General features: G+C 46.3%; 2 protein-coding genes across 17 annotated transcripts in view; one reads left to right on the top strand and one right to left on the bottom strand.

The window, feature by feature from the left end:
* Window positions 1-8338, bottom strand: part of cep290 (centrosomal protein 290) — a 32869-nt gene extending 24531 nt beyond the window's left edge. For 6 of the 12 annotated variants that reach the window (XR_005710039.2, XM_040162202.2, XM_040162198.2 and 3 more), the window contains exons 1-20: window positions 7518-7652; window positions 7301-7378; window positions 7041-7110; window positions 6897-6943; window positions 6246-6377; window positions 5758-5811; window positions 5537-5557; window positions 4855-5001; window positions 4379-4561; window positions 4127-4216; window positions 3597-3719; window positions 3263-3283; window positions 2988-3111; window positions 1887-2059; window positions 1446-1608; window positions 1226-1326; window positions 1084-1150; window positions 816-907; window positions 355-430; window positions 150-277 (exon numbers count right to left, since the gene is read on the bottom strand). Coding sequence is in view for 11 of the 12 variants with exons in the window: in XM_040162202.2 (XP_040018136.2) it covers window positions 150-277; window positions 355-430; window positions 816-907; window positions 1084-1150; window positions 1226-1326; window positions 1446-1608; window positions 1887-2059; window positions 2988-3111; window positions 3263-3283; window positions 3597-3719; window positions 4127-4216; window positions 4379-4561; window positions 4855-5001; window positions 5537-5557; window positions 5758-5811; window positions 6246-6377; window positions 6897-6943; window positions 7041-7110; window positions 7301-7378; window positions 7518-7622 (1995 nt within the window). In the remaining variant the exon portion in view is untranslated. Of the gene's footprint in view, window positions 1-149; window positions 278-354; window positions 431-815; window positions 908-1083; window positions 1151-1225; window positions 1327-1445; window positions 1609-1886; window positions 2060-2987; window positions 3112-3262; window positions 3284-3596; window positions 3720-4126; window positions 4217-4378; window positions 4562-4854; window positions 5002-5536; window positions 5558-5757; window positions 5812-6245; window positions 6378-6492; window positions 6657-6896; window positions 6944-7040; window positions 7111-7300; window positions 7379-7517 lie in introns of those variants that run through there. The other 6 variants (XM_078082391.1, XM_040162199.2, XM_040162200.2 and 3 more) reach the window with 5 other exon arrangements.
* tmtc3 (transmembrane O-mannosyltransferase targeting cadherins 3) lies at window positions 7589-24486 on the top strand. Of its 5 annotated transcripts, none has more exons than XM_040162212.2 (14): window positions 7589-7789; window positions 9217-9430; window positions 9672-9890; window positions 12617-12716; window positions 13724-13839; window positions 14546-14718; window positions 16732-16984; window positions 18103-18251; window positions 18449-18569; window positions 18675-18786; window positions 19537-19640; window positions 19948-20117; window positions 20727-20953; window positions 22042-24486. In XM_040162212.2, exons 2-14 carry the CDS (start codon window positions 9242-9244, stop codon window positions 22923-22925), a joined length of 2817 nt encoding a protein of 938 aa, XP_040018146.2. In that variant the 5' UTR covers window positions 7589-7789; window positions 9217-9241; the 3' UTR covers window positions 22926-24486. The 5 variants fall into 5 exon arrangements, with proteins under 5 accessions (XP_040018146.2, XP_040018143.2, XP_040018144.2 ...); XM_040162209.2 differs by lacking the exon at window positions 7589-7789 and adding an exon at window positions 8339-8415; XM_040162210.2 differs by lacking the exon at window positions 7589-7789 and adding an exon at window positions 8357-8490.
* The last annotated feature ends 133 nt before the right edge of the window (window positions 24487-24619 follow it).

The raw sequence follows: 24619 nt of genomic DNA on the forward strand, positions 1-24619 counted from the left end.
TGGACTCTGTAGGCGTCATTGTATGATGCGAGAGGTTGTACAATAGATGATATAGCGAGGGCACGTCATTACGTCTCACACCCACTAATGGATGAGTCAGCATAATGATAAATGCATCCGCGATCACGTCAGATGGGGGAGACACTTACGTTGACCAACTTTTCAAGACGGGGAATATTGATGGCAGCCGGAGTGCTTTCTCGATTAACCCGCATGGCGTGGAGGACTTCTTTCAGCGCGCCCTCCAGGTCGCTCTTCACCTTCGTCAGTTCTTCCACTACGAGTTCGCGCACAGGAGGGAACAATGTCAGCGTGGCCCGCGTGGGGCTTTAAGTGCAGCGGGGCGGGACTCACATCGCATGTGGAACTGGGTCTTATGAAGGTCCAGCTCGCTCTCCTTGTGGCTCAGAACTTGTTCTAGGTGCTCATTCTGCAAAGTGAAAATGGAAACATCAGAAATCATTCATCGATTCAGTGAATGATCGTTTCTCTGCTGTTTCTTTTCAACATTTTCTTTTTTTCTGCAGTTGCAGATATTAATAGAACAATTTCATTCAATTCCTTCGAACATAAGAGTCTTATATAAGTACATGACATCGTCCGAGTGCCCCCCAGAGAGCAACTCTACTGTACTTTGTAGCACTGTAGCTAATTGCAAAAGTGATGAGCTCTCCATCCAAAGCAGACTGTAACTATGGTTATGAAACAGCGATCCTCTCTAGCAGCGAGTCATGGCGGTGAGTGGATCAGGAAATCAATCCTCTTTGGAACACTGGACCTTGAGCAAGGCAAGAGATCATTAATCATGTGCTCACTTTGCGTCGGTCCTCTTCATCCGTGTAGGTCCTGCCCGGTTTCCTGCCGGGCCCGAGGTCCTCCTCCAGCAGCAGGCTGGACTGTGGCATCCCTACGAACACAGCCCAGCGTCACATCATAACACAGGTGGCGGCGAGGATTTTGTTTGTCTCTTATCGCATATCAGGTGTGACATTAATCTACAGGTACCCCAAGTTAAAATCAAAACCCAATTTTTCCGTTTGACGCCATAATTGGTGTAATTGAGTGCAACGATTTGGAGGTCACCTCTTTCCTTCACCATGCGCCTGACTTGTTTCTTCAGCTCCAGTCTCTCTTCTTCGAGTCTTTCGATCTAGAAGTCAAATAAAAGCCACGAGGTGAGAGTTGCTGAGGAGCCGCAGGGATTTAAAAATGACACTTCTTCTACCTCTTTGGTGAGGACTTGGTTTTCCGCTTTGTACTGCCGCTGGCGGAGTTCTTTTGCTCGCCGGAACTCTGTGAGGTCAACTTCCGTCGCTGGTTCCAGACCTTGATGGTCGTCAAAGAGAAGTAGAAAATAATAAACAATACTTTGTTTCATCGCTCAGGTCAATCAGTGTCTAAATAGGATAAGAGAAGGCGAGAGAAAATATGAAAAACAAACAGACCTAGTTTTTCTCGGAAATCCTCGTTTTGGTCCATGAGCTCATTCATTCGCATCTCAAGCTGGTTGATCTCTTTGGTCAAGGCCTCCGCCTCAAGATCTCGCACTTTAATTTGATTTTTACTCTCTTTGATCTCTGCGATGGCTGCTTCCAGGCCATAAGTGCCCTGTTGTGCAGAGACAGAGCTGTGATTCTGATTTCTTCTTCAGCTTAAACTCTTTTTGGGGAAACCAGGATGTGATTAGATATGGCGGAAGACAAACACTTAGCTTGTCGACCCACAGAGAACATTTAATATTTTGAAAGAAAGGAATAAAAACGTAAGCTTGGCTTCTGGGAATTCAAGTCTCAATTCATTCAATATGGGTTAAAAAAGAGCCCTTGAAGTAAGCCGAAAGTGAAAAGGGAACTCAAAGGAGACAGAGGGCTTGTTTGAAGACTTACAGACTCATACTGGCTCAAGCGGTTTGAGGCCTCAATGAGTGCTTTGTCTTTCTCTTCGGCGTGAGCCTCGGCGAGCTTTGCCGCCCGCGCTGCTTCCACGGCTCTCGTCTCCGCAGCCTCCAGCTTGGACTTCAGCTCCTGCATCTTTCTCTGCTGTACGGACGATGGGAGGCCTTGGAGAAGAAACGGAGACCTGTCCTAAAGCTGCAGACTTAATGATGAGGTGATCACGGTCAGCCCCTGGAGTGAATGTTCCCGTCCCTCCACCGACCCAAAGAACCCAGCATCCGTTTCGTGGGCCAGAGGTATTTGAGCTCCAAACTGAACCCGTCCGCGGCCTTTAGCGGCGCCTCGGGGGTAAGCGTCTCCGCTCAAAGAGCCGTGGACAGGAGGAGCAGGGGATCGAATCTTGTGATGAAAGCACAGCTCTCTCTCTCTCGCTCTCTCCCCCTTCAACCACAGACGTCCAGCACAATCTTGAGTGGAATATCTGGCTTTTTAGCCTCTGAAGGCTGGATTGCTGAAGGCAGCTTCTGGCCGCGGGCGAAAACAACCGGGATTAGAGCGGTGAGACCGAACCGGAGGGACAAGTGCCGAGCTTTTCACCCCTTTTCACTAAATCCTTTTAACAGACTCTTGAGCCTTAAAGATGACTATGCTTGTGGGTTCTTCCTCAAACTAACGTTACCTTACACAACCCGGCGCTTGTAGATCCCGTACCACTTGAGCAATTCCTTTTTAACATTGTGAAACATTCGTTTGAATAGATCGATGGCGTCTTAACAATGTCAAACGAGGCTGAAAGGTGTTCGGGATGTCTGGTTTGTTCTCCCCCCGATCCTCATCTGAAGCTTTTAATATACAACATCTGCTGATAAGAGTCCTGATCGGATTCTTTTCCTTTCGACACCTCAAGTATGTTTCAGCGATGAAAATCAATCCAATAAATTAAAAAAAAGAACCTGCATCCAAGCGCTTTTCTTATCTCTCTCTTCCATTCAAATTGTTCTTATACAAAACATATTTGGCCCCAACACGGTAATAAAGGACTCAAATAAAGAACTTTTGATTCAACATTCGATCACATCTGCTGTCACCCACCTCTGTCCTTCATGGTGGAGGTCTTTAGCTCGTCGATGAGCAGGGTGTGCTTCTCCATCTCCCCTGTATACTGCTCCACCTGCTCACTCAGTATCTTGATTTGATTATCTCTCTCTTGGACGGCCTTTGGGAAATTCACAAGTTAGAATTAAGAGAATTTATGTGAAAGGCCGAGCGCACTGAATCATATGCACTTTCATCATTAAGGAAATTTATGAGATGAACAAAAAAAAAAGCGGGTGAGACTGAGGTTGAGACCAACGGAGGAAACTTACGCTGCAGAGCTCAAATATGACCTGCCCCAAAGCAGCGATAAGAGAGATGGGAGGGAGGACAGGTTGATAGAGCACGTTAAGGCAACAAGACAAAGCAGAAAGCAGGAAAAACGACAGGTAGGTGGAAGAAAATGAAATCAGGATCACAAACAGCGACTTCCCACATTAGAATAAGGATTTTGGTCGGCCCGATGTGTGTAAAGCTTTTTGAGCAATGAGATTAGTAACTAAGTGAAATTATGTTTCTATTTGCAAATACTACTGGCTCAGATGAATATCAACTCCATGTTAAAGTGACCCAAAGACGAGTGGCTCCTCGCGTGTCGGGACAGACCTGCTGCAGGGCCCCGATGTCGCTTTTGTCGAGGTCCAGCTGGGCGGACCGCAGCTTGTCCCTCTGCTCGCGGATCATCTGCTGGTACACCAGAATTTCATCGTCCTTCCCAGAGAGCACTCTCTGTGTGGGAGGAAAAAGGGAACAAAAGAGCCGGAGCCGACGGCGGCAGTGAAGAAGCATAGTGACGTCCACGTTTACGGGGTAGTTACCCTGTAACGTGCTGTAATAAACGTGAGCTTTGTTTGAAGCGACTGTGATATTTGACTGGGTGCCGTAAAGAAGCTGAGTGAAGACGTCCTGAAACGATCTGCTGGGTGCTTAATAGATGTGCATGTCTGAGATCAGCTGATGAATCAATACTGATAATACGTCCTGCTTCCACTGTGACAGCCTTGTATTCTTTTGACTAATCGGCAACATTCAGCACAGAACATTTCTCACAATATTTCTTTTATACTTTTAAGTGCATCTGGTGTAGAGATGACAATCCAGGCCTAAAGAGTTGTCAACATTTGAACATCACTCACCTTCCACTCCTCCACTTTGGCGTTGACTGCTGCCATGATTGTGTCATCCTCTTCAGTCCTACTATGAATCTTATCCGTAAGCTCTCTGACCTGCACATTAAACACACAACCCACAGCGGATACATTGCAGCCATTTCTGTTAATCTTGGAGTGAAATGATGAAAGGCATCAGGTGATGAATTTTAAGATAGATATAAAGATAAATATGACACACGCAGAGCTGCATACAGAAGAGAGAAAGAGGTTCTTTACTTGCAGCTTTGTGTGGTCCCTCTCCTTCCTGAGCTGGTCCATGATGGAGTCTGTCTGCTGAATGACGATCTTCATCTTGTTGTACTCGTCCGTCATGTTCTCCATCTCCCTCACCGACTCCTCCAGACTTTTCTGCATCTGCTCACTCTGTGTCTTCAGGTGTGCGTTTTCGTCCTCGGCTCGCTAATGGACACCAAATGGACAAAATAAAAGCATCGTTCACCAGCAGTGAAAAATGCAGGTCATAAAAAAAACAGTTGAAGCCTTATAAATAAGGACTTGCCCGTAAAGTATTTCATTGGGGACAAAGCTGAACTTTCCATGTTTTGGCAGAACGGGATTATTCCTCCATCGGCACGGCCCTCACCGATCACATTTTTTTTTATGCCTGAAGGTACCGTTGCTAGCTGTTCTACACGGCGGTCTGTTGACGCATCACACCAGGTGATTTATTAGACACGAGGGCGTCCAAGTACCTGAAGGTCCTCCAGGCACTGGTAGAGCTGTCGGTTGGCCGAGTTGAGCTTCCTCTGGGTCTCTGCGTTCTCGTCACTGGAGGCGAGCGGCTCCTTCTGCTCCAGCTCGCCGCGATAGAAGTCCACATCCTGCCGGAGCTGCGCATTCTGTTGTAGGACCCAGAAGCACAGACCGACTCTTAGAAAAACAACTGGATCCAGTGGCCCGTTGTCCCTCGTTCACCCGAAGGCACCCTTTTGTGCTTGGAATAAAGGCCGTTGGTCAGGTCATACGATTATTGAAATCTAAAATGAATATGCAACAATTTGATGATCTACTAGAAAACACATCAGACTCAAGCCTGAATATTTGGGGTTTTCTTAACCTGTATATTTTTTGGACTTTGTTAATCAAGAAATAGTTTGCTGGATAAATATTTAGTAGTAGTTTCTATTTCTTAGCATGAACATACGTTTGAAATATATTTCAAATATACCCTGGCCCTGTCACACTCTCTTACCTTTTGTATGGCAAAAAAAAAACAATTCAGTAATACATGTGCAATAAGTGACCACTTGTTAAAAGATTGTTAGAACGTATACAACATATATTGGCTCACATCTACCTTTATAAAACTACAATCTTTGGAACGGATTGTGAATAGCTAAAAGCTACTATTGCTTCACGAGCTACACGTCTTACCTTCTTCCTAAGCTTTTTAATCTATGCCAACCGAATGCAAAGAGATTGAGAGAGAGAGAGAGAGGATGAATGGTGGGAAAGCTTTCATGTGAGAAAATGATGGCACAGGACATGCAACTCCACAAGCTTTAACTTGAGTATGGACATATGTTGGATTGAGTGAGAATGAAGTTATGCATCAATCGTTATGATCCTCATGATCAGCACCAGCTGGCACATACCTCTCTTTTCAGCTTCTTGGCTTCATCCTCGGCCTCCTCTACTCGCACAAGCAACTAGAAAAACACAACGGAGACGTAGCAGAGAGGCGGTTTGAATTCAACCCCGCCCGTTGCACAACAGACACCTGGCGGTTCCATGCTCCAATTTGTCCAAAAAGCCCAAATATGACATTATTAATGAAAAATCGACATTTAACTAAATGTAGTTGTTTTTGCTTTAAATTCTTTGTTGCAACAAATGATTGATCACTGGAGTAGATTAATATATAACTACGGACACTATATCGCTCCCCATGAATAACACAGAGGGCCAAAAAGAATCACCATAACTAGCATGTGCATTCCAAAGTCTAATGTGACGCTTTCTCAAGCTCGTTAGTCAGATCATCATTGAACTACTAAGTTAATATAAGAAGGTCATCCGAGGACTGATTACTGAATCCATGGTCCTGTGCAATGCATGGGAATTACGGGTAACGTGCTCATACCTCCTCATTGGTTTTCTTTTCCTTGCCCATTTCTCTCTGTAACTGGGTCAGCGCTGTCTCCCCCTGCTCCAGTTTGGCCTCGAGCTGCCGGATCTCATCTCTCAGAAAATGGGTGTCTCGCCCTTTGCCGGACTGCCGAGTGGTTTGGACCGGAAAGGAAACACACAAACACCCAAAGAAACCCCTTAGTCTCCCCTCACCACCACCATCTGTTCACCACACTAATACATGCAGACGGTGTCGTTACCAAGTCCTTAAACAAGGATTTGTTTCATCTTAGCGCGGTAAACTGCTGGAGTGCCAAGTCTGATCACATATAAACCTAAAGAAAATGAAATAATAAGATAATAATAATAATAATCAAGTTGAACCTAGACGTAGTGGGCTGTTTGCCTGCGAGGAATTAGCAGTAATCTTCTTAGGTTGTGTCACACCAAGCAATCCCTTCCTGGCCAGGGTTACGCTCTGTGATTGGCTGAAAGATTTGTCACATTTGCCGGAAGTAAAACCCGAGATTCTCAGTTAAACACATAATGTTTTTTTATTTGCTTTTTTGGACCGACAAACCTCAAAAGTGCAGTGAGGAATGTGACGTACAGTATGAAAGTATGCAGACATAAACAAAAATAGAGAGTTGCTCAACCGTATTACCTTGAGTTCTTGTTCCAGCCTCGACACCTTGGCGACGAGTTCCTTTTCTACAGTGCAGAACACACGATCAAGCATGTAAACCCTGCTCTTTGATAGCAAAACATATAAAACATTTGGACTGCCAAACTTTATCTTTACACTTACCTATTTTACCATGTTTTTCTCCAGCTTGATCAAGAATTGTGGAGCCAAAAGCAGCTTCTCGGTCTTTGATCTGACGGTTAGTGCAAAAAGTTGTTATTTTAATTGCTATGCATCAAGCAGCACATGGTAGAAATGTAATAAATACATAGTTATTATGCGCACAAAGTAAATTGTCCTTATATTTGAAATAAATGACACGTAGTAGTGGGGTTGTTGTTAAGATTTGCATGGGAGAATTTAACAATAATAATACTGGATACCTTCAACAGTGTCTGGAACAATCGGAGGACTTGAACAATGTTCTCTGGGGCTTTATCCTTCACCTCCCATTCTTCTGTCTTTGTGGTTAGAAGTGAAAAAACAGTCATCACTGCTTTGAGGTCATTACGAAAAACAGGGAAGCCTTGGTGATTTGTCACCTAAACAGAAATGCAATTAATGCTAGAACTATTCATTTGTACGGGCGGTGACATTTACCAAAACAAACATGTCGATGACCTCTTCCAACTGGGTTTTGTCAAAATCGAGGAGGCTCGCCGGGCTAATCCGCGTCACTTGATCCCACTCCAGAGTAGCAGGCATCTTGGCCGGGGCGCGCTTATAAATATTAACGCAGGAATTGAGCAGAAATGTCGCCTGAACTCAGAGGAGGAGTCAGCTAGCTCATTGAAGTTGATGAGTTACGGCCTCGCTTCTCAAAATAAGCCTCATCTTTCTATACTTGCTTGTACACCACATTGCTTCTAAAGGTAAGCTAACCTTAACTAGCGGCAGCTCACGTTAGCTGCATTTATGATAACGCTCAGAGGACATCAGGTTAAGCTAACGACATTCAGAGATCAATAACTCCGCTCGTGTTCGTGAATAAGTTCGCGAGACGCTTGTGGTTTGTGGTAATTGCTTTAACCAAATGTAGGCGAGGTTTACATCGCTCAGTAAGATAACGTTACATTGCAATGTCCCAGGTCGAACACACAGACTAACATTTCAAAGGAGTTGAGACGGCGGTAAGAAGCCATCGTTGGACTCCCGTGACGTGACGCCGTGTCTGCTAGGTTACCGTGACAACACCAGCAGTGACTCGGTCAGCTAGCTAGTCCAGCTAGTCCACAGGCATATAACTTAAAGTAAAACGAGGAGCGTGAACCCTCGCAAGCGTCTTAACCAAACTGTAAACACACAAAGGACACAGCGTTACAAAAAGGTATCGCTAAGTTGCACTTTAAGAACTTTCCTTTGGACGCATAGACCCGAGTCTGTTCCGGCTAACGTCTCATTTGCGCGGTTACCTCTGCCCCGGAAGTGATAGTAATGACACTTCCGGGCTAACGTTTTCGCAAGTGGAATGCCGCTATCTGAATCGATCCCTTCGTAGGTTTGTAACTAATTGTTCACCATTCAAAGATTCTAATGCCATCCCGCAGTCGCCGTTTGCCATTTTATAAACGCGGTAGGTAGGAAATTCAGTAAATACCTTCAAGACATCTGCGCCCACCTTATCCGGCGCAAAGACTTTTGTCAAAGCAAGTTAGCATTAGCTAGTCGCTGTACCGCTAGCTAATATTATGCTGAAAGCCAGTGGTTTGATTGCAAGATTATCAATGGTATTTGGGGCTTTTTGTGCTTTTATGTTGTCGCGGTCGAGTGATAGCAATGTGTATTTCGTCCGAATGTCCAATGCCTGCCCTTAAATAGCTATTTCATTAGGATATAAGTTCATTCACTTGCTAAGCTGTTACTATCCACCCTCCAATGCTTTTGCAGCCAGCTGGTACTGTGAAGTTAACTACCGGCTGCTATGTTTTTTCAGCCTGTGTGCTAAAATCCTCACAGGTAGTTTCACTTGTCGTGTAATTAGTCTGCCAGATGATAGTCCAGAATTCCAGACTAGAATAAAAACATGGCAATCTACTTAACCGGGTGCCAGAAAAAATGGGTGTTGGAAGTGAGGACCACCACAGATTTAAGCCACCGTAACTGTCATTGAGTAATATGACAAGGAAGCTACAAAAGAACAGTAAAAACTAAATGTGGATTACTCGCTGTAACATATTGGTGTGTGAGGTCCTTTGAAAAGCTGCATTGGTATTATGATTGAATAGTGATTGAGTCCAATCAGGAAATCCTGATTGGTGTCTGCTCATTTGAATGTTTGTCATACCTCTTTCCTGCACAGTGATCAATGACGGCTTTGGTCAGCCATGGCTGTCGTGTCATGGAAGGAGATTTTACTTTTGACTGGACTGGTGGTTGGATGTTACTGGAACAGTGTGTCGTGCGGCTTTGTCTTTGATGACGTCTCCGCAATTCTCGACAACAAGGACCTACGGCCCGCAACCCCTCTGCGCAACCTGTTCCTCAATGACTTCTGGGGAACACCCATGGCGGAGGTAATTCACGGCCCACCATGCACCTTCGGTTTATCGGTATTTGCTTACGGTTTGGCCTAGTTTAAGGGGTGGTCAGTAAGCAGTTTTATTTAGGTTACTTTGGTTCAACTTAACATGATTTTAAACGATCTGCCGTTGTTAGCGTGAGAGAAATCATTATGATCACATCACAGTCATATGATTAGCTCGAAAGCCTTTGATGTCTCTCAATCCGTCAACTGATATCTTTGTTTGACTACAGGAGAGGAGCCACAAGTCTTATCGACCGCTGACCGTTCTCACCTTCCGACTGAACTACCTCTTCAGTGAGCTGACCGCAGCTTCCTACCATCTGCTCAACGTGGTGTTGCACGCCGTGGTGTGTGTGCTTTTCCTGCGAGTGTGCCGGTTGTTCCTGGACAAGACTTCCGGCTTGGTGGCGGCGTTGCTGTTTGCTGTGCACCCCATCCACACTGAAGCTGTGAGTATGCATTGACTATGAGTTGAATGATTAAAACCTCTACCAGAGGTCTCCACAATTTCACTTTCCAGCAGAGAAAAGCAAAACTGACTGAGTTCAGTTGAGCCATGCTTGGATTTAGCCTCTATATATTTCAGTTAGCCATTGTTTGCTTCAATTTGTTTGAGCAATGACTGGTGATTTCTTCTATTTTCATTCCACTGTTGTTTTGTTCCACTTTTTTTTATTATAAACTCTTTATACAAAATAACATCTATTTGTGGAGGACTTTCCACAACACAAAAACATGAAAGACAATGTCTTCGACAGCTGTGTAAATACATAAAATCACAAACAACAGTGACAATTGCTGTGCTTTTTTTGTGTGAATATGTAGAGTGGTTTCTTTGCTCATGTATAATCACTTCCTTAGTGGTGTGTAAAGGCATTGGTTATTAGTTCTGGTTTTAAATGATCGCAGTCTATTGGTGTGACTCCTCGATTACCTCCAGTTCAGCGTGGGGTCATCACACACGCTGTTTACTAGGAAAGCGCATCTGATTCCTACAGTTCTAGGCAGGAAATACCGAAGCCCTTCTCATCCAGAATCAGAAGTGAGTTTCTGAATCGAAGCTCCTTTCCCACGTGTCCCAGTGGCACGAGTTCCAAGTACATCGGATGCAGCAAACCTGTGCACCATTACTCCGTTGACTTAACCCTTCGACCTGCGCATACGGCTTAACAAAACATTCTTGGTGTGTTTTAAGCCAGGCGACGTTGAAAAACGATCCTTTATTCACAGGCCCGGCCTAAGACTGTGAAACAACAACGCAGATTCCTTCGTTAAGCACAAACCGACCAAAGATAAGTCGCAGCGCAAGAGCGAGCCAACAGAGCAGGTCAGAACTCCGCGCAGCTCCCAGGGGACAGGGAAGGCAAACACGGTGCTGAATACACGGGGAGTGTTTAGGAAATCACTCGTCTGCTGCTGTCAACTCAATAACCCCCCCCCCCCCCCCTCAGCGTTGCTCCAACATGCCTGTGACGCTGCATCCGCTTCTGAACATTTATTAGCCATCTAGTCACAGCCGCTGTGTTTACGTGGGCTTTTTAACTCCAGTTACTGCAACTGTCATTTAAAGGCCTTCTGTTAACGCAGACTGTTATCGGGACCATCGCGTTTGTTTGTCATTTGAACCGGAGCTCGTTCTCTTCTCAAGGGCCCGCCCGAGAAGCCCTCTTTTCCCCAATTAGGGCCTGTAATTCATCCTATTCAGCACGGCAGAAGTGATGACCAGACAGCCTCTGACCGGAGGAGGAAAAACAAAGACAACATTCTGCTTGTCGGGCCGGAGCGCTTCTGTTACACAGCGCGCACGGCTGCGCCAGTCTTCCTCCCGGTGTTCTCTAATCTACGCCGAGTCTCTCAGACGTCTTGAATGGAAACAATTTGCCTCACAAATGAGCCTTTAGAGTTGTTCCAGCGAATGGCCTTCATGTAATCGTCGTCTGGAATCTCCCTCTGAACGGATCATTTGTTTTTGAGTTGTGCTGCGAGCACTGAAGGTCCCTTCATGATAAGCGTGTACAAAGAGTCCCTGTGTGCCCCAATGTCTCTCTTGGTTGCTTTTTTACGCTCTGTCTTTTTGAATGGAGACTCCAGCTTTCTTTTTCTTTTTCCCCCTAAAGGATTTCCGAGTATCTCCCAATACAACTGGTTTCGTGAGCCCCACAGAATGTCAGCGCTGTAAGATGGCAGTTCTGGGAAAGAGACACACAAGCGGAAAATGAACAAACCAAATCTGTGGTTGTCCTTCTTTGGATTTCCTTGTTCTATCTGAATGTATTTTCCTCTCACCCTCTTCTTGAGATCAGGTTATTGAGATACCGGCCACCTTATCAAAGGAGCCAACGCGATAAACTAAGTGGAGTTGGCTATTTGCGCAGTGTTTCATCTGCAGGCCACACCACTCACAGTGACGTCCTCCGGCTGTTGGTTTTAGATAAATGGGCCACCAGGGGATTAGTTTGTATTTGTCGAGTAGGTCCGTGTAAGCCCAGTTTGAATCCAGATGTGAATAGATGTCGCCTATCTCACTGGCTAGGCGTCTCTCTCCAGGAACCCACGCCTTTGGTCGCGGTGGAATTGAGAATGTTATCCCTTCCACACGAGGGCAGTCATCATTTACACAAATGAAAGGCGTTAATGTCGGAGAGGCGCCTTTAAGGAGATATGCTTGTCCTCCGCTGAGAGGATTTACATGACCGGACCTGTTTTCACAACTGGATCTAAAAGAGATTAGAGCACAAAGTTGTCCTGTTTTTCTTTTCTAGAGGTGTATTGGAGAATTTTTCCGTTGTGGTTGAACCCTGGAGAGAAATACTCCCGTCGTGACACCTGAGTGCTTGTGGCAAAAAAATAATATAATGGGTACTGATGTTGATGAAATGTGGGGTTTCTGAAGCAATTTCCCTAAATGCGTGAGCGCCTTTACGATAAACACGTGGAAGACGTTAGCCTGAGATGAAACCGCCCGCTAAGGAGGATGACAAAAAGCCACAATACCTCTTGTTTACAAGAAAACGTGTGAGCAGTAAAAGCTCCAGTAGATCTATAAAAGAAAGAAAAGCACCACACTGAACGTCTCTCTCTCTCTCTCTCACTATGGAGACTTTTCAATAATATATCTTTAAATGAAGGAATCTGTGTGCTGGGCAGCGGAAGTGACTCCTGTCCCTGTCCTCAGGTCACAGGTGTCGTTGGCAGAGCGGAACTTCTCTCCTCAATCTTCCTCTTGGCCGCTTTCCTGTCTTACACCAAGTCAACAGGTGCCGACCGCTCCATCGGTGAGTCTCTACACCAGCGCCCCCCCCCCACCTCCTACGTTAAGACCATCAATTCATTGATGAGCCGTGATAGTCGACAGTCACATGTTTGTGTGAATATGTAGGCTCATGGGGGGTGGGGGGGCACTTTGCAGGATGGGCGGGTAACCATGTTACCCATAACCGTTTCTACCGCATTACGCAACCCATTGTTTGCCACTCGGGTGGCGTTTTATAGGTGTTTGGTAATTTGTCGGATGGTGTCCATGCACTGGAAGCTGTAAAACAGTAAGGGGGTGTCATTAAAAACACCTGTTTGAATTAGTCTTCTGTAATTGCGCCCCAAGAGAAACCTCTGTGCCTTTTAAGTTTGTTTTACTCGTGCAACATGTGGTAACCATCTATAATGAAGGCCTTCCAACCATTAGATGGGTTCACATTATATTGCTTTGGTTCTACGTTAGTCCTTTTTTACGATTTAAGCTAACGAACCAACAAAAAAACATGACGGAAAGCTGTTGGAGTAAGTCCTGTGAGTTTTAACTACAGCACAACCTGTGCTGGATTCGAAAGCCGTACCAACATTGCTCAGGATCCTTTTGATTTGGTTATTGAATAATCTAAGTTAAACAATAAGATGTTGGTTTTGTGTTGATGCCATTTCCTGTTGCGTATCTGCAGATAGATTATTGTCTAAATCTTTGATAACATGACATGTGTGAAATGGGTCCGGATGTCGTTCGTTCCTTGGCGTGGCCTGTTTGTGCAGGTTGCTGGCAGCCCTTTGAGCCGTGCTCCACTTCGGAGGCCAAATCTTAGCAAGAGCTGAAAGGCAGAACTCGTCATTCCTTAAACTGAGACTTGAAGCTCTTGATCCAGACAGTCAAGTTCTCATGAGGTTACAATGTCAATATGTGAAAGTTTTTCAACAAGATGTCCCCCTCAGTTGGCCACGGTGGATAAATCTCACCGGGGGACAAGGGAAATAGGAAGTAATGAATGTGATGTTTAACTTCACCCACCCTCAGTTTGGTCCCCCATCGCACTGACGGTCGTCCTGGTGGCGGCAGCGACGCTTTGTAAGGAGCAGGGAATCACCGTCATCGGCATCTGTTGTGTCCACGAAGTGTTCGTCGCACAAGGGGTAAGGCTCCGCCTCCGACCCGGCCACACCTGGAACATCAAAGCCTTCGGCACCGATTTAGAGTTTGTGATCACAAGGAACGTTTTAATGCCGGTTAGGTATTAACAAACCCAACGCATTTTCAGGGCGTTTTCTGTCCCCTTATTAATCGCTATCGCAAATAAGTCCCGCCCCTGTTATGGAAACCGAACAATCATGGTTAGAGGAATGCATTTTGTGCAGTTAAACTGTTAAAATGGCATGAATTAAACGGGGGGGGGGTTAAAATGAGAATAACTTATTTACTAACATAAAAAATAAGTAATAAATGATCCTAAACTTAATAATTAACATGCGCCACACAGACATTCAACCCAACCCTGCTGGAAACCTGACTGGTCTAAATACTCCGACTACACGCAGGAATCGGAACGCTCGCAGGACTCGCCGTGTATCAATGAGGCCTTCAGTGAGAGCAGTGATGCACAAGTCATTTTGACAGGAGCTTTTTAGCGCAAACTGTTTATTCTGGGGAGAAAGTAGAACAATGTGTCAAATATGACATTCACCAGCTCATAAATTTGCAAATAATTAACAACAAAAAAAACCAACGGAGCGGCATTTTGAAATGGAACTTGACTCTGAAGCTTGTGTGAACGCCGTACGCCACATGTGGAGTTGACCCTTCCCTCCCCGTGTGTTTCTTCCCCTGCTGCTGTTCCCTCAGTTCACCCTGCCCATGCTGCTGGACACGCTGCGGCGCTTCTTGCAGGGGAAAGGCGGCTTCCCGTATGCTGTCCTGCAAACTCTGCTGAAGCTCATCGTCCTGGTCATCAGCACCCTGCTGCTCGTCATCGTCCGGGTGCAGGTCATCCAGTCACAGCTGCCCGTCTTCACCAGGTAAACCGCCGTCGTCTCGCCAGCGGCAGCAAAGCGCCTGCATTTGCATTTCAGTCCGACCACCGTTTTTAAAATCTACTTTTCCCCGTTGTTCATTTAACTTATGAGATAAACCTAAAGCATAACTTTGACACTCAATGCTGCTCAGAGGGAGGTGGGATTGTTATTATGATATTCCAATTTGTTTTTATTGTTTTACATAAATCTTCATGTATGACCAGTTACGAAAAAAAGTGTTGCTCTGCAGCTGCTGTGTTGCATCTGCACAAAAGGAAAAGACATCAGTGGATAATAAAGGGCAGTAGAGTCGTGATCTGAATGTAAATGGCTTTCAGATTACATAAACACATTATACTGCAACCACTTGGTTATTTATTTTCAGATGATGTAATAGTTTACATAATGTCTCATTTGATTAAAGTAGACATTCTTCCCTTGGCCTCTGACATCCTGCTGCCGATGGATGTTATTTACAGGCCTGTAGTTCTTTCTCGTGGCGGAGACGCGTTCTGCAGTCGGGTTCAGAGATCGGCTGCAGGCGCTTTCACACTATTTCCATGGAGGAAAAGCAGCGAGGTTCCCCAGTGAGACTTTTTAGCGCACCACGCAATACTCTGTTATGTTAATATGCTGAATTAAGCACACAGAGCACCATTATTTAATCATATCACATTACGGTGTTTCCATCCACTAGTTGCTGCCTTCAATCTACCATGTCCTCCAAATGCTCCTTTCATTTTCTTATTATTTTAGTTCATGTGCCTCCTATTATTTATTTCTGTCCTGTGCTGCAACAGAATTGTCCCGTTGCGGATCAAAATGCGTCTTGCTCTTAGTGACTGATGTGAGCAAATGTCATTTGAGTCATTGGATTAAGTCTAGACTATTTTGGAACGGTCTGTAAAGGACTCCACTTAGACTCAACCTGATGGCATTTGATCGCAAAGATAAAATTCCAGAGTATTGGCCGAGGTCGGCTAATCCTCCAGCCGTCATCCCAAAGATGTCTCCGGATTGTCTGGGAGAATTTCTGTGTCCTGAGTCATAACAATACGGCGATCTAGATTACCGCCGTCCCAGTTGAGATTATTTGTGGTAGACTGGTTTAGACCACCTGCTTTACCAGAGAGGCTGAGATACCAACACGTGCCGGAGGGGACAGGGGACAATCTGATTCTGATGTTCACGGTCCGGGGACGTCTCCTGGCACTTGTTTTGACAAAACGCGGTCATGGTGACTGCAGGATGGACCGGCTGAATTTTAGAGTGCCTTCTTTCCGACATCAAAGGCTTCCAGTGTCTTCACCAGATGGGTTACATATTTCTATATCCATCATTAAAGCTTCTTTTACTTTAGCGGTGGGATCAAAGGACAGCAGAGCTGGCCGATCGGATCACACGCTGGTGGAGTAAAATAAAAACGGCCAGAAAAGTCACGCAGTCGTTGCTGCGCTGACAATAACATTACGAAATGAGAGCGAGAGATTGTCCTCATTCGTCCCACAGCTGGGAAATATTCAGGATTGGAGCAGCAAAGTGCACATTGACAAACGGCACCAGTCTAAAGTTAGGACACAAGTTTGTCCAAACCTTTGACCGCTAGTGTAGTAAAAAAGTTAGAAATAATGAAGTAAAAAAAAATGATCCACAATGGCTTAAATGACACATTATATATACTGAAATAGAGCTATTGTTGTCCTTATTAAGTGTTTGTTTGGTATTCTTTTAGAAATGCACATTTAAGATATTCTGGAAACTTTTCCTTTTATCAAAATTCTAATTTAAATTTAAAATTCTCAAGTGCACTCGAGGGATTTATTAGACGTGGTCTTGTTAAGATGGGTATAAAGATACAGATTTGATTTACAGTGCGATAAATGATCGTTCCTTCCTTCAGCCATCTCTGCTTTTCCCCCCCGTCATAAACATAATGCCAGTGAACCACATAAAACGTGTTTTTATCCTCCCTGCTGTTCTGCCCAGATAAACCTTTCTTCTCCGTCCTCCTTGTAGATTTGATAACCCTGCAGCTGTCAGTCACACGCCCACCAGACAGCTGACGTTCAACTACCTGCTTCCCGTAAATGCGTGGCTGCTGCTGAACCCCTCTGAGCTCTGCTGCGACTGGACTATGGGCACCATTCCTCTGGTGGAGTCCCTGCTGGACCTGCGTAACCTGGCCACCCTGGTGTTCTACGCCTCCCTGGGCCTGCTGGCTTACCACAGCTTGCGCTACCGACACAGCTCGGCCCGGACCGTCATCATGGTGAGCGATCGTCGCTCCAGGCCGCCGGGCGGGCTCCGTAAGACGATGAGAAGCACACCACGTCATGTGCAGGGAAAAAAAAAGACCCACAATACACGACTTTGTAAAAGCCCTCAAAATAGGGCATGGCAACTCCTCACTGTGGATTAAACTAACTTCCCATTCATGGGATTGGATAGATGGTATAGTTTCCCCTTCCCCTCTAGTTTCCCCTGATGTAAGCTACACTTACAGATGTTCCTCATGTCCACATTCGCCATTTCACAGAAACATAACTCTTTTTTTGTGGAATTTTTTCGGGCTGAGAGCTTTTTAGTCGATCCCTAAAATTGGCTCTTAAACGTCGTACTCAAGTCTGCGCTTTAGTGTCCTTTGTTGGGGCTCAACTTTGATCTTCACAGTGTGCTTTTTATAGATCATGCGACGGCACATGACATCACTAAATTGCTGACAGACAAAATCCAGATTGCACGCTCGAAAGCATCATTAGTAACAGATACATATGGTGTTTAAAAATAAATAAATAAACAAAAGCAGGATCCGCCTGACATGAAGTCATTTAAAAAATAAAAAGGCTTCTACTTTAGCGAGGACATTGTGTACCTTGTGGCGCACAGAAATGAGTCAGCATCCCATGGCTCTCTTGCTACAGGGTGTAACACAAATCAGCTAAAGAATACACATAATTATGACCTCTGCAGTGTTGATTGTGGTTCGCTAGCAGCATTTCAAATCAGGTTGCATAACCGTATTATAACACATCAACCTACCTACTCGTTTAGAGATTATTTTCATTATTGTTTCATGTAATGAACTGATCCCCTAGTCTACACATGTTTAAAATGCTTGTGGTTTTCCACAGCCCAAGGAAACACCAGGCGTTATGAGAAAAATGTGTCATTATGTCTAAAATCATAAAAGTCCCCAAAAACATAATAAAGTCTCATTTGAGATCCGAGGAGCAGAGTACACAAATCTCTCATAGTTTCCAATGAATTATGTCTATCAAGCGTCCCCTTAATTGGCTCATTGTTTGAGCCGCGGTAGAATAATGAAAACCGTCTGCATGTTTAGCACGGCATTGAAACAAGACAGCTGGTCTGGTTTCTCTCGTGCAGGCCCTGTCTCTGATGGTCCTGCCCTTCATCCCTGCGTCCAACCTCTTCTTCCCGGTGGGCTTCGTGGTGGCGGAGAGGGTCCTCTATGTGCCCAGCATGGGCTTTTGTGTCCTCGTCGCACACGGATTCAGGATCGTCTCTCATAAAGGGTGAGCGTTTGTCCCAAACGACACCGATGCCGGAACCGAACGAATACCACCTGTGTGTCGTGCAAAAAGAAACAAAGAAACAAACTGCAGGCTTTTTGAAATGTATCTATTTGATTCATAGATCACAGGGCTGGCTCGTGCTGGATTCATCGGGCTCCATAAAGTGCTTTGATATACTTAATTGCTTGTCTTTGCAGACACTTGAAGAAGATTTCCTGGTTGGTAATTGGTGTGCTTTTGACTACGCACGCAGTGAAGACTTTCCAAAGAAACTGGGACTGGGAGTCAGAATATACTCTGTTCACCTCCGCCCTGAAGGTAAGCTAGGACGACCCCTATTGCATCCTGCCACACACCGTCAGCGAAACGTGGTGGAGCGAAACAGGCTCATTGTCGTGTTTCTTCAACCGTCCGCCAATTCAGGTCAACAAGAACAACGCCAAGTTGTGGAATAACGTCGGTCATGCTCTGGAGAACCAGAACAACTATGCCAAGGCGCTGCAGTATTTCCTCCAGGCCACCCGTGTCCAGCCCGGTAAGAAGCTGCCCGTTTGTCAATTTGTGACATTTTTGGCATTGCAAATGCACCGAATCTGCTGGGACTCGTCAATGTGACATGTCCCATCGCGTCTTGTGTGCTGATAACGTTCTTTTGTGTCTGTTACACAAGCATATTTTTAGTTAATCAAATGTGATGGCAGTTCTTTGTAAGAGAAATGCAGACCAGGTGATCATACAATTCCCCCCCCCTCCCCCCCGAGTGGTCATCGATACCGTTTAAGAGAGAAAAACCTCCCTTCCACCGAAAGAAGACAATCCGTCGCTCTCGGTGGCTCGTGACTACGCGTAGCCTCCAGACCTTGACTGAACTACTTCATTTGAGTTGAATGGTCAGTGACGGGGTCAGTTTGTTTTGCTTCTCAGCTTTGTTGTCGGGAAGCCGGTGGTCAGCTGAGACATGGACTCATTCTGCTGCTTCACCATCCAAGAGTGTTTCCCCGAGATAAACAACCTGCTGAGGATTTCCTGCGATGCAAATGCCGCCCCCTCAATTCCGCTGGCCCCCTCTCAGCGCCTCACTTTTCCTGCTGCTTTCCAGAAGGATTTACTTAGTTATTTTTAAATACATCATCAAAGTTTGGTTTCTAATAATGTAAACAGAACGTCGGTTTAGCTTATTTATGTCAAAGCAAAGCAAGGGGGGAGAAAGACACCGGGCTGGGTGAGGAATAAACGCATTTAACAAGATCACACAGTCACGATCGAATACGATCCGTTTCCACAGATGACATTGGAGCCCACATGAATGTTGGGAGAACCTACAAGAACTTGAACAGGTCCAAAGAGGCAGAAGATGCCTACCTGGTTGCCAAGTCGCTGATGCCACAGGTATGTCATCGATCATGGAGCAACGAGGCCACACCCCCTCATCCTCTCCGTTCATGGATCCTTCTGCCTTCCCATGACCTTTTAAGGCCTTCAAGCAAAACACACATCCAGTGTCAAACTATGTGGGGCAGCCACGATTGATTACCTTGAAGGGATGATTGTATTGTTTGCTGCATGTGAGAAACCCCACAGTATGCTGGTGGGTAGCCAGCAGCCCATTTTTGATCTACATTTAGGTTCTGTAACCTCTGTTGCATTGTCTTGCATTTAACCACCATTAAATGGGCCTCTGCTGATCGCTCACCAGGTGATTCCCGGGAAGAAGTATGCGACGCGCGTGGCCCCGAACCATCTCAACGTTTACATAAACCTGGCCAATCTGATCCGGGCCAACGAGTCGAGGCTGGAGGAGGCCGACCAGCTCTACCGACAAGCGATCAGCATGAGGCCGGACTTCAAACAGGCCTACATCAGCAGGCAAGGCTTTGGGGGACTTATCAACCTCAATCCTTCGTTTATCTAAATCACTGTAAACTAGGCTTTCACAGAACTTGTGATCCTCGAAGTTGCGCATGAGCAGGTTTACAGTTCTACTTGGAATTCTTTTGAAAGGGACAGTCATTGTTGCCTTATCCTTCATCTGTCACTCTCAGACTTGCCCTTTCTTGTTCGTTTGATTGGGCCTCTCCCACTGTACTAACAGCATGTACAAGTTCATTGATACCTACTCGGGAAGGCTTTGTACTTATTCGTCACAACTTAAAGTCAGTTACAGCTCAAACACGTTTAAAAAATCTCAGTCTTTCTTTGGAATAATGTCTAAATTATTGGTCTTTGCTGTATTCGTGGATAGGGAAAGACAAAAAGGAGCAATTTTATACTAATAGTGATTTATTATGTAGACTTTAAACCATGACTAGTTAGCACTTATTGGCATTTTTGTGGTTTGGCTTTCTTGAAGACTTATTGTGAATTTCTAAATGATGGATGTCATATAAATGTGGTAATACTCTATATATAATTATAATGGGCCAAGTATTTATGTCGCGTGTGATAATTGCCGCTCTTGAATTTGATTTGCGTCAGAGGGGAGCTGCTCCTGAAGATGAACAAGCTCACGGAAGCCCGCGACGCCTACCTGCGGGCGCTGGAGCTGGACCGCACCAACGCCGACCTGTGGTACAACCTGGCCATCGTCAACATCGAGATGAAGGACCCCCCCGAGGCCCTGAGGAACTTCAACCGCGCCCTGGAGCTCAACCCGCGCCACAAGCTGGCGCTCTTCAACTCGGCGCTTCTCATGCAGGAGTCTGGTGAGCGATGTCGGCCCCCGGGTTTGGTTTTTCAAAAGGCCCTTTGAGTCTTTAGGGTGTACGGGCAATGGCCAAACTTTGCGTCAGGTCAAAGGTCGAGTGACATCCAAAACAATATTAATAATAATACGCATAATACGGCAGGTTGGACTGGCGGCTGCAGTTCGCGTCTCCTCGCCGCGTACATGCACATGCTTATTACGAGCACATTCCTGCAGCTGGTTGATGGAGTGTGAAAAATCCACTGTGTGTATATAATTATGAAGAGTACTTTGTCAATCACCAACATCAAGGATTACAATCGGCTTACTCTTACGCAGGTTGGCTCGTACTAAATCCCAGCGGACGGAGTCATTAAGCCAGCGATAGTTCATGTTGACACGGCGTGTTTTCCTTTTGCCGTGCGCTCTCCTCGGGGTTACCGTGACCGCTCGACCTTTTGATACCTTGTCAACGCGGGCGGGAGGGTTTTCACCGCAACTGTCATCAATCAAGGGTTTCTAACAATGCGGTTGTAGCAAAAAAAAGTGAGATTTACTCAGTGATTTAAAAAGATTAGTTACGCAACGTGCCCCATGTAAGCCCGTATGCGTCTCCTCCGTTGTGCACATTTCATAGCACTTAAAAGGATTTGTCACATTCTCTGAAATATTCTCATGATTTGCAGTTCTTTTTTTTTTTTTTTTTTTGATCCTGAGATGAATATTTCTTAGTGGGTGGGGGGGCACGTAACATAAACATCTCAAGAGATACGATTGTTTTATGCTGTTCCAGAGTTATCTGGTGGTTCTATTTGTGTAGTCCTTTGTTAACGCCTCACTTTCTCTCAGAAGAGTTTAACAGAAGGGTCACATGACCATTAAATGCAGCCAGTGAAAAACTGACGGCATGTCCAAAGATCCCCAAAAAATACTTTAGAAAGTAACTTGAATGAATACAGGGGTTAAGTACATACCGCATATTACATTGTTTTCATTCCTCACATTCCTGCAGCCGCCGCCCTGTGTGGTCGCTTTAAATACCTCAAATCCAATATTTGAGGTGCAATAGAGTCTGACCCTAAATCCAGTCTTTCCTCTCCGCGGCAGGCGACCCAAAGTTCTGGCCCGAGGCCAACCGCCGCTTCTTGATCTACGTGGAGGAGCAGCCCGACGACGCCAACGGCTACTTCAACCTGGGCATGCTGGCCATGGACGCCAGCGAGAACGCGGCGGCCGAGCGCTGGATGCGGCGGGCCATCGCCCTGCAGGCGGGCTTCCGCAGCGCCCTGTTCAACCTGGCGCTGCTCTACTCGCAGTCCAAGCGCGAGACGGACGCGCTGCCCGCGCTGGACGAGCTGCTGCGGCACCACCCGGAGCACGTCAAGGGCCTGATCCTGAAGGGGGACATCCTCATGAACCACAAGAAGGACACGGGCGGCGCCAAGGCCTGCTTTGAGCGCATCGTGCGCATGGACCCCACCAACGTGCAGGGCAAGCACAACCTGTGCGTGGTGTACTTCGAGGAGCGCGACCTGCCGCGCGCCGCTACCTGCCTGGAGGAGACGCTGGCGATGGCGCCGAACGAGGAGTACGTGCGTCGCCACCTGAGCATCGTGCGCAGCAAAATGGCCGCCATGAGCGCGGCAGGCGAACCGCTCACAGCGGCAGGCGGCGGCGGAGCAGCAGCAGCAGCAGCCGCCGCCGAGGACGAAGCGCCGCAGAGGGTGGCAGAGGAGGAGGGGGCGGCGGGGGTCGGGGAGGAAGGGAGCGGCGCCGACCCCGTTGGGAAGTGGCCTGGGGGTGAGAAGAATGTGCGGACATCCTCGGCGGAAAGCCTCGGCGGCGCGGACCAATCGCAGCCTGGGGACAGTGGGCGGTCCGACCAGCAGACTCGGGGGAAGACCACGGAGGAGGTGAACGGCATAGAGGAGAAAAGGGCCGCTGCCCTCAGGAGACTGGAGGAGATTGAGCGCATATTAAGTGGAGATTAACGTTGCTGTGATCAATACTTTTATAGAGCTCTTTACTGCTCGGGGAGAAGAAAATGTGCAAATCAAAAACGTTTCGGACATTTTATTGTTTTGATTTATTGGCTGCAGGGCATAACCTCGTAAATTCGACACTAATCATGTAAACAAAGGGACATTTTGATCCGCGCATGAAAACCCATGTAACAATAAGCACAAAGCCAAGTCGGTGATTATCTATTTAAAGCGTTCGGCCGCCGTGCTCCATCCGAACGGGTCCCCCCCACCCCCCCACTAGATCTCCAGTAGTTATATTTGTTTTTCTTTATGTAGTCCTTGTTTATCACTGGATTTTGTTCTTTTCTTTTTTCACTCACTCACTTTTGTGTTATTTAAAAAAACAAAACAAAAAGAAAAAAACACCGATTTGAATCGGGGGGACAATTACAGGAAATGACATGTTCCACACAGTGATTTCTGCACAGTGCGAGCCTTAAAATTAGCCTCCACACTGCATCACCGCCGGGCTCGTGTTCCGTTGCATTTTCTAATCTTTATTGATCTCATTCGGGCATTTCCCGCCGACACATCACCAGCCTCCAATAGACTATTACACCCTCCCCCCCTGAATCTCCAGGGTGGGGTCCCTTCGCTTCCGACACATTGAATCAGTAATTTGTTTTTTCCCTGCTTGTGTTGCTAAAATAAATACTCCACACCCTCCGACCGGCGCTCCGCCCATTTAATGTGACGTCAATCATCTCCCGCGTCCTGCTTCATCATGTGTTTTCCTTCAACTTTATATAGGGGGGGGGGGGGGACTTTTCACGGCACATTTGCAGAAAACGGATGTCCCCATTCATCCAGCTGCACGGCGGCGATGTCACTTAAGCTCACACGCACGAGAACTAAAAGCACCGCAACGTTTTTGCTTTTTTTTGGCTTGACTTTCTGCCGCGTTTACTCTTCTTCATTGAAAAGTCTCCCGTTCTTCTTCCACCTGGAGAGGCACATGGCTGACCAACAACCACCCCCCCCCCCCCCCCCCCCCCACTCTTCTCACTGCACAAATCATCTCCAGCACACAAGCCCCGGTGGTCGTGAGTCCGACTCGCAGCCAGAATGTTTAATCAATCACGCTGGCTGCGAAGCTCCTCCGGGGACGGCGTTTGCTGGGACGTTCCCGCTCCGTTGCCTCGCTGTGCAATAAAACCTCTCAGCCATAGTTGAGCGGCGTAGACCTGCTATGCATCCGGATGGTCTGTGTACATATATATTTACAGCGTGCTCGTGTCCAGTGTTATTTATTATCTTCACATGCCGTAGATCGCTGTTTGCATTCACAGTGCGTTGTTTTGTTATCCATCATGTGTCACTTGTAATCACCAACAGAGCCTCGTCAGTGTTCAACATGTATGACATTCGAGGAACTAAAAAGCGTGTCCATCCACGAGGAAACATCCTGTTTTTATCTCATTTTGCTGAGTGGCTGATTTTTGTACAATCTTGTTTTCTTTTTCTTTTTTTCTTTTTTGCTATAGCCCTTGGTGGTGGGGGTTTAGGTTAATAAAGTGAGATGACGACGCATTGCCTCTCGTTCTACTGTGTCCGTCTGCTGCAGGATTCCGCGATACGTCAGAGACGCGCCGGTCAGGCTTCCCTCCCGCTGTGCGAAGCAACATCTGGCCTCAGTTAAAATCTGCTTTCCTAACAAACTG

This window comes from Gasterosteus aculeatus, chromosome X (genome assembly GCF_964276395.1).
Source record: "Gasterosteus aculeatus chromosome X, fGasAcu3.hap1.1, whole genome shotgun sequence".
Lineage (NCBI taxonomy): Eukaryota > Metazoa > Chordata > Actinopteri > Perciformes > Gasterosteidae > Gasterosteus > Gasterosteus aculeatus.

What these genes read in the sequence shown, in the direction of transcription:
- tmtc3 (XM_040162212.2), top strand. Translation starts at nt 9,242, where the DNA reads ATGGCTGTCGTGTCATGGAAGGAGATTTTACTTTTGACTGGACTGGTG. An exon ending in CAGCTGCCCGTCTTCACCAG is followed by an intron (nt 14,719 to 16,731) that starts GTAAACCGCCGT and finishes TCCTCCTTGTAG; the next exon opens with ATTTGATAACCCTGCAGCTG. An exon ending in TGTTCACCTCCGCCCTGAAG is followed by an intron (nt 18,570 to 18,674) that starts GTAAGCTAGGAC and finishes CCGCCAATTCAG; the next exon opens with GTCAACAAGAACAACGCCAA.